At 42.5% G+C, this 14,060-nt stretch overlaps 2 protein-coding genes across 6 annotated transcripts in view; one reads left to right on the forward strand and one right to left on the reverse strand.

Moving 5' to 3' along the window:
- The window catches only part of ube2o (ubiquitin-conjugating enzyme E2O), a 43,305-nt gene extending 34,047 nt beyond the window's left edge, over positions 1-9,258 (forward strand). Inside the window, exons 22-24 of one of the 3 annotated variants that reach the window (XR_005077145.1) lie at positions 578-1,412; positions 1,774-1,871; positions 7,405-9,258. Coding sequence is in view for 2 of the 3 variants with exons in the window: in XM_037110806.1 (XP_036966701.1) it covers positions 578-1,412; positions 1,774-1,801 (863 nt within the window). In the remaining variant the exon portion in view is untranslated. Of the gene's footprint in view, positions 1-577; positions 4,575-7,404 lie in introns of those variants that run through there. The other 2 variants (XM_037110806.1, XM_037110819.1) reach the window with 2 other exon arrangements.
- Position 9,259: 1 nt separating this feature from the next.
- Positions 9,260-14,060, reverse strand: part of LOC119026682 (sphingosine kinase 2-like) — a 35,685-nt gene continuing 30,884 nt past the window's right edge. For all 3 annotated transcript variants that reach the window (XM_037111153.1, XM_037111162.1, XM_037111171.1), the window contains exon 5: positions 9,260-10,692. In XM_037111153.1, coding sequence (XP_036967048.1) covers positions 9,804-10,692 — 889 coding nt within the window. In that variant the 3' untranslated portion in view covers positions 9,260-9,803. The remainder of the gene's footprint in view (positions 10,693-14,060) is intronic.

The raw sequence follows: 14,060 nt of genomic DNA on the forward strand, positions 1-14,060 counted from the left end.
AAAAACACATGAAACCTGTGTGAAGTCTGGCACCAGGAACAAGAGACGTCTGAGGCCTTGAAGTCTGCACCATTTCTCTTCTTTTTTTTTTAAAACTGAACAAGATAATTAAAAAGAGCAGTTATGATTTAACTACAGTACTTTGAAAAAACTCAAACCTAACAAAAATGTCTAAGCATAACACCAAAATGAAACCAAGATTATTCAGATGTGGATCATGAAGAATGAAGTGCATGTGCTGCAGCACAAACTGTAGTGTCCAATTATTGAACAATACACAAACAGAACTTATGATGAGGGAGTAAGTGTGGGTGTCATCAGCAGGAGGAGGATAATGGTTCCAGAGGCTTTTGCTAAAATGTACAAGCCTTGCACTGAAACTTAAAAAACTTTCTACCATTAACATGGAGACAGCAAATGCCACTGTAGTTGAAATGATTCTCTTGAATTACTGACATAAACTTTCAAACTGTTTTCAAAATTGATATCTGGACTGTTCTAGTTTTTCTCAGGAACTCTGCTTTGAAATTAATTTTCTCATCAACTTTAACTCAAACACACACCTGTCTTTCTGCAGGCCTTATTCTCGTCAATGAGCCTTATTATAACGAGGCCGGCTTTGACAGTGACCGAGGCCTACAGGAAGGATATGAGAACAGCCGCTGCTACAATGAGATGGCCCTGATTAAGATGGTCCAGTCCATGACACAGCTCCTTCAGAACTCTGTGGAGGTCTTCAAACAGGAGATCCAGGAGCACTTTACTTCCAACGGCTGGCGGCTCGTCCACCGTTTGGATGCCTGGCTGGAGCTGAATGAGGCTACTGAGAGGGGTCACGCAGCACATGTGTCCTCCAGGGCTCATCACTCCAAAGACCGGTCCGTAGAGCCTCTGGACGAGCAGGTGCCCCTGGGATCGGGCCCTGTTGCGGTGGCCCACAGCAGCCCCAGCAAGCCTGGGGAGGAGGCAGTAACGGGAACTGGAGTGAGCAGTATTATGGAGGAGGAGCTGGAGGATTCAGGGCTGAGTCCCTCCACTACAGCGACCACTCAGCAGGAGATGAGCCAGAACTCAGACTGCGACAGCAGCACCCAGGGGAACACCTCTCTGGCTGGTGAAAACAGGGGCAGCTCGGCAGTCCCTGGCTCCGTAGTCCGCGGCGGGACGTCAGAATCAGGTTCAGCCACAGTTAGTGGAGGAGGGGTGGGCTCCACAGGAAGCCAGCCAGTGGTGCGACCAAAGAAACGGAGAAAGAGCTACAGGAGTTTCCTCCCAGAGGGCAGCGGCTACCCAGACATCGGCTTCCCACTCTTCCCGCTCTCTAAAGGGTTCGTGAAGAGCGTCCGAGGTGTGCTGCTGCAGTACCGAGCTGCGCTGGCCGCCGCTGGCATCACTGAGCACACAGAGGACAAGTAAGTGCCTCCTCACCTTCCCCAACACACCTCTGCACTGTTCCCTGCTCTGTTCCTCATTCTCTTCTACCTTCTCATCTGCCTCAAGCTGTAGAGGAGGATCCATTACTTGTTGTCAGGGGGGCCTTTTCAGTCGCCTGTACCCCTGTCCAGAGCTGCACTGTGCCCCAGCACTGCCCACATTTTTGCCCTTTTCCTACATTTCTTAGTCTGTACTGCTCCTGCTGCCCTGATCTTGGCATTTCCCACCCATAATCCCTGTCGATCAAACCAGGACTGATGGAGAGCAGCACCTCCGATCAGGAGAAGTGAGCAGGTTCTGGTTTGGATGTGACTTCATGATGTTTTTGTTCTCCCTCAGTGTCTCTGCAGATGAGTGTGATGAATAAGCATGGACTTCACAAAAACCAACGAGAGCTACCCAGTCACATAGGAACCCTCATCTGTTCATGCACGCAGGTAAAAACACATGGAGGCAATGTTTCTCATTTGGCCTCAGTGGAGGTTGTGTGGATGCAAAAAGTACTGAAAATCAGTGCCATGAACCCTCCTCATCCACCTAGCCTCTGGCGGCATTTGCTGGATAACCACTCAGCCGTCTCAATCAGTCTGACTTGTGATCGTCGCTGTATTTTGGGACGAGGCCTCAGACGGCCAGGCTCCATTGGGAAAAACTGCAACGCCCAGCTTTCCTGGCTGATGCGGCTATCTGTAGCACTACTGATACTATCGCTGTACCATCCTGCACTACAACACAAGAATGGACAATCTGGTCTGGGAGAGCAACACCGTATAAACAGACTGACAAGGAGGATTGTTATTCAGTAGAAATCACTAGTTGTACGGATTCTGCCAAATTTCCTCTGTCCACAAACACACAAATATCCAAGTAGAAAGTACTGAATGTCAGTAAAACTGCCAACCACAACAGCTTTGCCACTTCTTCCAAGACACTTGCTGGTTTTTTCCTCGGCCAGTCGCTCACACTGAACCACGCAGCAAACATCGAGTGACTAAGTTTACATGCGGATCACCTCCTGAGTTCAGACCGCTGTAGCCGTTTTTGTGCGTAGAGGGGCCAGACAGTCAGGTGGTTCTTTGTGAAGCTAAACACAGCTGCCGCCTCCACATACAAAAGTTCCATTCCCTTTCTGTAGAATTTAGCAACGTTTTTCGATCACCAAAATGAGACCCGTGCTTTGGTATTTTGACGCATTTGGTGTTGTTTTACTCACAGAGCCTGAACTTCCGGGTTCAGGGGGGATCCCACATCACTGCAAATGACACAATTTAAATAACAGACCAAAAAAAAACAAAAAGAAAAAGAAAAAAAAAAAAAACATACAGCATCCATTCCTTCATCTCATGTCAACATGTTGCCTTACTTGAATCGTTCTTAATGATCTCAGACCATTGTGTACAGAGCTGCTTGTGTCATGCTTTAGACATTAACCTGCACAGGCCGAGACACACACACACACACACACACACACACACACACACACACACACACACACACTAAAAACCACTAAAACCCTGTTCCAGTGTTTTCCTCTTTAACAGTGCAGATCTCTGATCAGTTTCCCACTTTATCAGTTCTTAAACATGACTTGCTCACACTTCCCTCTCTAAATTGCACGTGCAGAGTTTGTTAACATCAGAATACAAACAACAGTGAGTGTGACGCTGAAGGTTTGTTTATATAATTATTTTAGCTTGAGTGCTATTTTCTGCTATTCGACGTTTTCCTCGATTTGAGCATCTTATCCGACGAATGTGACTGCTGAGAGAAAATTACTCAAATTACCGCACGCACAAACTGAAAACTAAAGCTCATCGCACACATTCAGTCTGGTTTTAGGTTTTCCCAACCAAGTTGCCCTGAAACTATCTTCTTTGCTACAGATTGTTGAGAAAGAAACTCACCTTTGGGTCCAATCGTGCTTCCTGGGGAAATCAAAGCAGTCTTTGTTTACATAACTGCATCCCACCTCAAACTTTTTCTTTCTTCTTTTTCAGATATTATTAATCACATACTAATAATTGTTATAATGATTCCAGCACAGGTCAGACAAGCTCCCTTGTGCTTGCTTCTAATCTGTGAGATAAACAGGTAAGCCTTGGCTGACTGGTGTTTTACTTGAACAAAGATGCTGAAGAGTGTTTCTGAATGAGAGAGAGCAAGACGTAGAGAGGGCGCGGTGCCATTGTTATACTATGAGTGATGGAAGAGGATGAGCCAAGAGTTGCTGCGTTTTTAAAAGAAACTTCACTTTAAAAAAGAAAATCTGAATAAGGGTATTTTGCTTTGTCTTCCATCCCGCCCACCCCCGAAAACTGGCATTCCACTGTGTCCTCTCCCTGGATTTTACTCCCCTGTCGTTATTTCGCTGCCTTTAACGCCACAGAGGAGGATGTGTTGTGTAGCCTTGTTTGCTTTTTCTACCTTTTTCTTTTTTTCTTTTTCTCTTTCCTCCACATGCTGCTGTTTGTAAAATGTCACCTGAACGATTCTTGGTGAAACATGTTTGAAACGGTCGTAAAGGTACCGAGAGTTGAGGGGTGACATTGTCGCTCCATCTTATTTGTCAACAGTCGCAGAAACGGAAAATGTGAAGCTATCTCGCTAGATCTCGAAGCAGAAAAATCTGGCAGGATATCAAGCACATGATGCTATGTACAATTTTCTGTGTATGTTGTGTATATTATTCAGATTTAAACCATTATTATTATTATTATTATTATTATTATTATTATTATTATTACTGCGAGAAGTTTGTTTTTCCAGCCAAAGCATGTAACATGTTGCTTTAAGCCTTTTGAATGGGCTACACACAAGACTTGACTGTACGATGTCTACATTTCCACAGTGGCCTGTTATTGATATATTAAAAAAAAAGAACAAATAAAGTTATGATTTGTAGCCTGATTCCCTCTGTACAGATGTCATGACTATATTGAAATATATAAATACATACAGTATATATTTAACACAACACTTGAGTTCTAACAAGTCACGTGGATGCTTGGGGCATATATGTTCAAACTGCTGAGTGTGTAACTGTACTTTCATTTTTCTTTTTTTTTTTTTAATGGTTTACTTTTGTTGCGTTAAGACGACTGTATAGTGGTGTATTAAACTTTGCGAGCAGTACCATAGTACTATTGTGCCTTTTATTTATTTGGATCCCTGTTTTTCCTCAGGAGGATGTTAAATTTGAAGGACTTGACCTGCCAAAATCAGAAAAGTATAAATGGCTCAATGAGTTATGAGCTATAAGCCATATTTATTTGTTTGTGTTGAATAGATGAATTATTTAAAAGGAAAATAAATTCAGAGGCAAATTAAAGCACAACTATTTAGGTCACATTTCAAAAGTTAATTGATGGTTACACCAATTTATTCACTGAGCAATTTGTACATGTTTTTATTTCTGATTTTGGCAGGTTCAGTCCTCCATAGTTAAAGGATATGCCTGGTGTTATTCTCTATTTAATAAACATAAAAAAAATAAATTTCATTAAAAGACCTAAAACCATAACACTCCATTGTTCCAAAAACCTGTTATGAATCACATCAATGAGCCGCGCTGTTGCACCGGGTGACATTTCCTTCGTTGTGATGGACACACACTAGAGATTACTTTCAGTCAGTCATGCACACACCTACCAAGAACACCAAAAGTGTATTCATCCACAGCTGAAAATGGTCCCAACAATGACACTGTTTTCTCCTGTTTGAGTAGCATTTTTGACAAACCGAATCTGCTGAGCCTTCTTAAACTGGGGGTATGTATTTGTGATTTTGCTGTTAAAGATGGAACCTCATAGAAATCAAAACTATGTTTGGTGACATCAGTTGTTTGGGAACACAAACAGCTCAGTCAGAAGGATTTCATGGATAAAAGGGAAAGTCACCAGATGAATAGTCTTAAAAGTATCTGATAATAAATCTACTTCAGAATAATTTTACCCAAAAATGAAACTCACTATCTATTCAGACCCTTGTCCAGAGAAAGTCAGAAGTTTCATAGTCAAAACATTTCTGGAGCTTCACAGCAACACAGTGTTAGAGCATCATCCCAAACAACTTAAATAAATGGGGACTAGTTTAAACTTTAGACTTTTTTAAGATGAAATCTTCACTGTAGCTGTTAGGCGAACTTATCTTTTAAGTATGAAACACAAAACTAAATTATGTATACTATAGTTCCACCAATTATCAGCCTGGTTGATTATTGAATCCAATATCCAGTTAGTTTACTGGACACATGTTGGAAAAAGTAATTGTTTACAGACCTCTTCTATCAAGGCCAGGTACAAGATGGCAGATTCAAAGAAGGGAAACATGAATTCTGGATTCTCTATTGGCTTCTTTCAGTCCACTACATCTGTTTGATGTTTGAGCAACATTTTGTTTGGGGCTTTTAATTCAGAGAGAACGATATTGGTTTCAGCACCAGAATGATGATCAGAAACAGATGGGGTTTTTTTTTGTTTTTTTTTAATCATATTTATTCTTCAATCAAAAACACTCCAGCAGAATGTTTGATTTGATCATAGAAAATTACAGACATTTGTCTAAAATGGAAAAATAGATCTCTGTGAAATAAAGAATCATTCAATCTTCAGTGTGCAAGAAAAAAAATAAAAAGTTCCCTTCACCATGAACATTTAAACACAAAGACAACAACAGTCAAGAGGCAGCAGGTCGAGACATAAACGGCAAATCAACAGTGAGATCAACATTCCTTTCATCAGAAGAATATACATCAGGTCCTTCATCACCTAAAGACCCTCAGTACAGGAAGGCTGTCGCTCCAGTTTCTCCTTAATGAAAAGAAATGTCAAAGAGCTCTCCAGTAACTGATGAAAAGGTGGCACGATGGCGTCAGAAACAGTTTCCATGTTTAAATATTGGGATGCAGGTTTGATGCCACAAAGATAGACACTTTCCTCTGACTTCAGTTTGCCTTATCTGTCTGCTCCTCCAAGTTCCTTAGAGTTTCTTTTAGAAAATTGATAGCGAGAAAAGAAGTGAGTTTTTCAAAGAATTCATCCAGCAGCAAAATGAGAAATGAGTGAGTGCACCACCCTGTTCAAACCACCAGGAGGCAGCACAATCAAGGCACATCAAACAGTTACAAGGACCACTGCATCACTCACAAGAATCCTGACTTTGCATAGGAAAGAAAAAACAAAAAATGTATGAAAGTGGTCTGGGTCAGTAGCACCTTTCGTGTGTTTAGATCCTTTTAATTTGCTTTTTCATTACTGCTGGCCCCAAAAAATCGCCAGCAGGCAAAAAACTCTCTTTGGGTAGCAAGAAAACATAGTAGGTTTATTTTGAAGGGGTCTGGAAACACTGTCAGATGTGCAGCACGTCCTGCAGTCAGTAAATCTTTCTGTGCCACAGACCACATTCCCCCCTAAAATAAAAGCAAAATGGGGAACAAAAGCTGTCTTCATGTTTCCATCCATGTGCCTGTCGCTCGACAGCTGCAAAATCTTTCATGAGTTAAAAGAATTTTAACCAACGAAATGATAACTTAAATGACAGATTACTGACCATGACATCTTGCAAAGGCTTGAGAACGGCATTGGCAACAAACTTGCTTTGTGCAAAAACATGTATAAAAGAATATCGTCTTAGAAGAAATAACTGTTGGTCTTTCACGAGTCGGTTCTTTCAGTACAGTGTCGTGTCCTGTAGTCCTGAAGGCAAATGAAGGCGTCAAACTCTAACTTCTCTTGTTGTTATTCATGTTTAAAATGACAAGTATCAGTCAGAGGTTACTTTTGCAACATTACTGCCGTGAAATGGTTTGATTATGTAAAATACACTACATGTCACTGTCAGCCCCTCTATGTCCTAATTTTACAGATTCTGAGTGTGTGTGTGTGTGTGTGTGTGTGTGTGTGTGTGTGTGTGTTGGCCTTGAGGTGAAATGAAACACATCCTTCTCTCTCTCTCTCCCTCTCTCTCTGTCAGGACAGCTTGCTAATGCTCCCAAATGATTTCTCACAGTGAGGAGGAGGAATGAGGGCGCCCTGTCAGGAACACAACGCCGCCTACCTCATGCAGCATTTAACAAGTCGATATCTTCCCCTCCTCATACTCACCAATCTGCTGTTTAAACCAGCTTCAACCCCCTAAAAACCCTCGATTAAGGCATCAGAGTTACTTCGAGTCAGACAAGGAACACCTCATTTGTAGCCTCTTTGTGTCCAGATCAGAATTTTGTAAGATTATTCAAAAAAACAAAACAAAAAAAAAAAGTGAAAATCTGACATTCCTTAGACATGATTTCTTCTACATGACTTAAAGCTCAATGGTAAGGACACCTAGGTGATGCTCATTAGCAAATGTAGCCGTTGGGTCCAGAGACACAAAGGTCTGCTGCTCTGCAGAGCGCTGCAGTAGTTAAAGCAGTGGATGGATGGATGGATGAAAAAGGAGAAAGAAGAGGAAGAGTGGTGTGCTGGGATGGAGCCGAGGAGGCAATAAAACACATCAATCACTGGTCCAGGAGTTGCAGGAGCCACCGAACATGTTCACACTGTTATCATCAGTCTGTGATGTTCAGCACGTTCCACCAGAACTTTGTTTGTTTGGTTGTAATTTACTGTTTTAGGAGCAGCACTTCCTGCCTTATCTGTGCCTAATCCTACCATAACCCTAACGCTGCCCTCACCCTGAACTACGACCTGCCAAAGGACTGCGGATATAAATTAGGTCCAAGCTAACTCTGGTACACTGCCACAAATGGCAGAATCTATGATTATAATTGTACATGATCTGTCTACAAATAAAATAAATAAAATAAATAAAATAAATAAGCCATAACCCTGATCTTACCCTGACATAACTACTTTGTCATATTCCATTAAAAAAACGATTGTATAAAATCTATAATTAATTGTACACGCCACAAACAATTTGTTATTTGGGTGAGCTGACCCTTTAACTGTGTTGAATTGGGTGCCTCTGTAACTGAAACAGAGCATTCAAGACACAGTGTGAAAAGGGACACTGCAGCAGTGCACCATATGAGAAAAATGATGTGTTTTTAGAAAATTACAGTATGTAAACAGAGTCTACTAGGACCCCCAAAATAAAATAAATAAAATTAGCATAATATGGCCTCTTTAAGTTCTTTAAATACTTTAAATCCAGAATTTGAGTACTCTTTTTCTTCTTCTTGCTCTTCTTCTACCTCTATACTTCCCTGCTTTTGCTAGCACACTGCAGCATATCTTGGCATATTACTGCCACCTACTGATCAGTGGAATAGTGTGTCTGTTAACGCCTGATGACCTAAGTATAAGCATAAGTACACAGTCTCCAAAAGAGGAGCCGCGAAAGCGTAAATCCAACTCTGTGTCCTCCATAAGATGCTGTAACTCAGGCTGATGTTTCAGCTTCAGCACACAAAGAGAAATCCTCTCCATGCAACGACAAGCAACATGCGATACTGGCGGCTAGAGATGGTGATGGTTCACGTAATGTCTGGAATGTCTGTGTGTGTGTGTTTGATCTGCATTGAGACCCCAAGTGTTCAATATTAAATAAATCAGGCATGAAACTTAGACACAGCTCAATGCATTTTTGAATCTCAGCTCATTATCAGTTCATTTGGTCCCACTTGTTTTCACAACAGAGTTCATTTTTACATAATTAAAGCATTTTAAATTGAAATATGTATTTCAAAAGCCTTCTTATGTCACAATGACAATTTCTACCCTGCCCTTTCAATTTAACTTGTTACCACACTGAGATCCAGAAGTCCTAAAAGGTTCTGTTTTGATTTTGTGTGGAATAAAGATTTTGTGAGTTCCGATAGGACTTTTTTCATGTCTTGTCTTTTATTTCCCTCTGCATTTAAGTCTGTAACTGAACAGTCTGTGAAGCACTTTATAAACTTGTTTTTGAAAAGCGCTATATCGATAAAATGCATCATCATCATCATTATTATAAACTTCTTTGTCTTCACAACGAGACAAACAGAGAGGATGACTGACTGTCTGCTTAAAGTAGTGAGAGCGACCCCGGAGTCACATAAATGAAGCCACTCCATGATGTGATTTTGGCTTTTGACAGCACTTTGGTCAGCTGTATCTGTTCATTTTAAATGTAAATTTTAAAGGTATTTAATGTTGGACACTTTGGGCCTCAATACATAGAACTTGTTTGTTGTATTATTCCAGTCTACATCACCTTGTTCCCTACTGGAATCGGTTTGTATATGTACCGTTGAGAGGCTAACAGTGCAGATAACAGTGAATGAGTCCTTAATCCTTAATCACTTTGCTCCTCTGATTTAAAAAGCTAAAATGTGTTTTGGGATCTTTAAGAGCAGAGATGACAGCTGGTGTTGATGTTGCTTCAGTTCATCCGGTGATTAATCTGGTCAGGCCTCTGTGTACCTCCGCCTGCAGTGGCCCATACTCCACCACTTCTCCGTCTACAGTTATTATCCCTTTGGGTGAATACGGCTCCAGCCTGAGGGCCCGCACCTTAGTGTACACCAGATGTTGACAGTTAGTAGCCAGATGTGCGCCCTTTTCCATAGCTAGGAACAGCTTCAGCAGCGCAGTGCGTGATATTCCCGCTCTAACGTAAAAAAGATGGATGACGCCGTCGTCTGGGATGGCGCCTGGGGCTGCGAACAGGTCCTCCGCCAGGTGGGACTGGTACATGGCCAGCATGAGGACAAAGTCTTCCTCCTGCACCACCACCCAGTCGGCAGGCGGCGGCTGGTCCAGGGGCAGCAGCAGGGAGTCAGGCGGGCCGGAGAGGGATTTGTTGGCGCTCCGGGACGGCGTGCTCTCGTTCCTCCTAACTTTGAGGGAGTTGTTGGAGTGGCAGGAATTGTGGTAGGTGTTCTCGCAGGGAGAGTCTCTGGACGGTTGACACAGCACAGAGGCCGGACCTATAGAAGAGGCCTGATTGTTGCAGTGCAGCGTCACGTTATTTCTCAACCCCTCGTCCTTGTTGTAGTCCTCAGTGGCGGGAAGGTAAGCCAGCTTGCCCTTGTAGACGCGGAGAGAAGCCAGCCTCACCAGGGTGCCGACAGTGAAACGGGCAGCTCCGACATGACGGTACTTCTCGCTTTCTATGTCGACGTCCGCTACGAAGCCCCAGGCCAGTGAGAGGAAGGAGAAGAGACGAGGGCTGGAGGGGAGATGGATGGAGACCAGATCCATACGGGACACGAGTCCTTTACAGAGCAGGAAACCGCAGCTGACCAGGAGCTCCTCACTGAACGCCGGCGAGGCCCTGGAGGAACGAAGGAAGACAGATAAGAGAAGATTCTATCTCAAAAAAAAAAAAACAAAAACGTTTTATTTTAGTCTCAACAGTTTATTATATAGTTTCAATACTGATCCAGGGCCAGTTTTGCATGATTGGAGTAAAAAAAAAAAAAATGTTGCAAGTTTCAGTTGATCTGGAGTCAATCCAGTCAATCCAGCATATCCAGACCCTCTCCACAGTGCTGTGTCAGAGCAGATTATTGAGAGTTTAGATTAATGTCACTGCCTGTATTAAATGACCAAAAAGTAGACAAATATATAGAAAAGTGAGGACGGCATTTACTGAGAGGTATTGAGACACAATTAAAATCATGCAGGTGTTTACATACATGGATAAATTAATGTACAGACAGCGACCAATAATAATAAGTCTAATAAACAGGATGTTGTTTATTCTGCTGCAACGGCACAAAGTAGCTACTGAATGTGAAGCTGATTACTTCCACTTCAGGGTGCTTCGAGTCAATAATTCCAAATGCACTTGAATGTGTGACAGGTTGTGTTTACAGCTTCCACACACAGATGGAGGAGAGCTTGTCTTTAAAAAGCAGCAGCTCTAATTAAATGGTCAAACACTGGGCACATTGAGTGGGCAGGGATGCACCAGATGCGAACTGGACACCACTCCAGGGCTTCAATTTAGGGTTATTTTCATCATCAATTCTTCTTTCAGTTGATGAAAACGTGAGAAAAATCTCTACCTTGAAAAATAACCTGTCTTTAAATAAACTGCCTTCAAATAACCTGTTCTGACCAATCCACAAGCCAGAACAAAGATATTGTAGCATCATTTCAGCCCTTCACCAGACCTCTAGACAGAGAAACAGCTCTGTCTGCAGACAACAAAATAAAAACAAGGATGGTGCACTTAATATTTTTGGGTTAGGAAGTGGGTCGAGGCCCGTGTGTTTTGGGGAGAGAGCTATAAGAGGAGTGTTACACAATACCGGGGTAACTGTGACCTTATTGTGTTTTTCATAAAAATGAGGAGGAGGTTAGAGGCCCACGGGGCGATGATGGGGGTGGGATGAGGGAGGAGGGCTCTCGGGGACAAATCTTGGAGGTGGGACAGAATCAGCTTATGGGCCTTCAGACATGACAGGCCAGTCAGACAACAAAGACAACCCCATCTGGGAGAACGGAGGCAGGGGTGGAAGGTCATGATAACACCACTCTCTCTCTCTCTCTCTCTCTCTCTCTCTCTCTCACACTCACACACACACACACACACACACACACACACACACACACACACACAGATTTGCCTGCTGTTACCACCCACAGCCAATTACAGTGATGACGGGATGTCTCGGCCCTGCAGACATCTCCATATTCATCATCCTGAATGTATTCACCAGTCTGTTTATCCAAACAGTCTCATCCACATTTCTACAGCTGTGTGTCTTTCTAATCATTGTCTGTGAAAAGGTCATGAAATGATAAGAGATCCAACTCGCCTCATATAGGTGTACATTTACTCAATTGTGCAAGTGCATCATAGACGTACGTGCACTTTATCTGAGGGTGTCCATATAACACTCTTTTATATTTCAGTAGTTGTTTGGATTTTTCCGCACTGACCAAAGACACACACTTCTCTAAAGCCTGACTCAAAACACATAATAAGCTTACTAAACACAGCACACTGTTAAAACTGCCCTATTTTTCAGATGTCTGTGAGTCCCACCAAACAGTTATTTCGTCCCTTTACTTCTCAGATTATCCATTAAAGCAGCAGCTGAGTACTTTTTCGTTGATTCTGGCGGCCCCCGTGGTGAAGGCTGTGAACCAGACTACAGAGCAGCTTCTTTCCTCAAGCTGTGAGACCCCTCAATTCAACCTCAGCAATTCCCCATCAAAACTTGTTTAAACTGTATCATTCATCCAGTCCAGATAAGTTGGAATCCCACCTGGAGACAGGCATTAATGATATCCAATAACTGCTGGTTGTCTTGTTTGCTTATGTAGGTCATAAAGAGATATCGGTACTAAATTGAGACTGTTTCTAACCAGCTGAAGGTTCCTCGCTGTATGTTTTTTTTTGTTTAGCCTGGTCTATGGTTTTGCTTCTTGTCTGTTGTCCCTTTTGATACTTAGAACTTGGCTGTTAATATTTAGTATGTAAGTATTAATAATAGAAACAGCTGTCAGTCTAATGTGCACCACAAACTGCATTCACCAAAATGACGAGATAGTTGAATCAACACCTCTCGAAAACAGTTTCAACACAAGCTATAATGGAGGGAGGGTTTATTGCAGGGCTGTTTTGTGGCTTCACTTTAACCTAGCTATCCTGGCATTTAACCAGTGCCCTTCCATATTTCCAAAAGATCCCATCCATGTAGCTATTTACGCAGTATCTATGATGCACCAGGGGAGGGAGACTCTCACTCACATCAAAGTGTCGCACCTGTCACTTCAGACACAGTCAGTGTTGGTTCGGTCGGCCTGCGGATGATGATGTTCCAGCTCGTGCTCATTATGTTTGTGTGTGGAAACACATTAAACCCTCACTCAGCGAACCTGTTCACTGCATTGCATAATACCAGATACGTTCTAGCTGCTACTCGTTTGATCCACGTAGCCTCGGTGAACCCTACATTCAGCTGGGTATAATACCAGACACACTCTGGCCAGAGCCACTGCAGGACAGCCTGCAGCAACCAGAGAGAGAGAGATATTCTGGATGCCCCGGGAGTGTGGGAGGTGAGTAAACAATACAGAGTCTGGTCCCTTCCTCCCATTGTTGCTGCCGCTCTGGCTGGAAGACCATTGTTTGATGAGAAGCTGATGTGATGATGATGGATGAGGCTCTTTGGTGAAGACAGAAGCATCAGTGTGAGGTGTGAGGATTGATTTCATTTTATTGTGACAAATGTATCCTGTAGTTTAGTCAGGAATCCCACGTAGGAGAGAAATCCAAAACTTGCAGCACAAATGATTAAATAAAGGTTAAAAAACCCCCAAAAACTAAAACAAAACAAAATGCAATGAGATACAAAATGACAGATTACAAAACAAAACAGTAAAAGGGCAAGATAAAGCTCAGCGTGACCTACAAACAATGGGAGCAGCTAAAAAAGGAACAGCCTCAGAGCACTTTTTGAGATTTTTTGAATTCCCACATGACGTCAGGTGACTTCAGAGTGGAAAGGGCAAACTCTTTAAATCATACACAGCAGAACACACGCAAATGTATACAGAGGACAGACTACCGAACCAACTCCCTACACTCAACCACGGGAGGAGAGCGGGCCAATAATAAAAATGACTCTTTACATGAAAACAGAAGGGTTTTTAGTTGCACAAATGTCCTGACAGACATAAAACTTG

Source organism: Acanthopagrus latus, chromosome 1, assembly GCF_904848185.1.
Source record: "Acanthopagrus latus isolate v.2019 chromosome 1, fAcaLat1.1, whole genome shotgun sequence".
NCBI lineage: Eukaryota > Metazoa > Chordata > Actinopteri > Spariformes > Sparidae > Acanthopagrus > Acanthopagrus latus.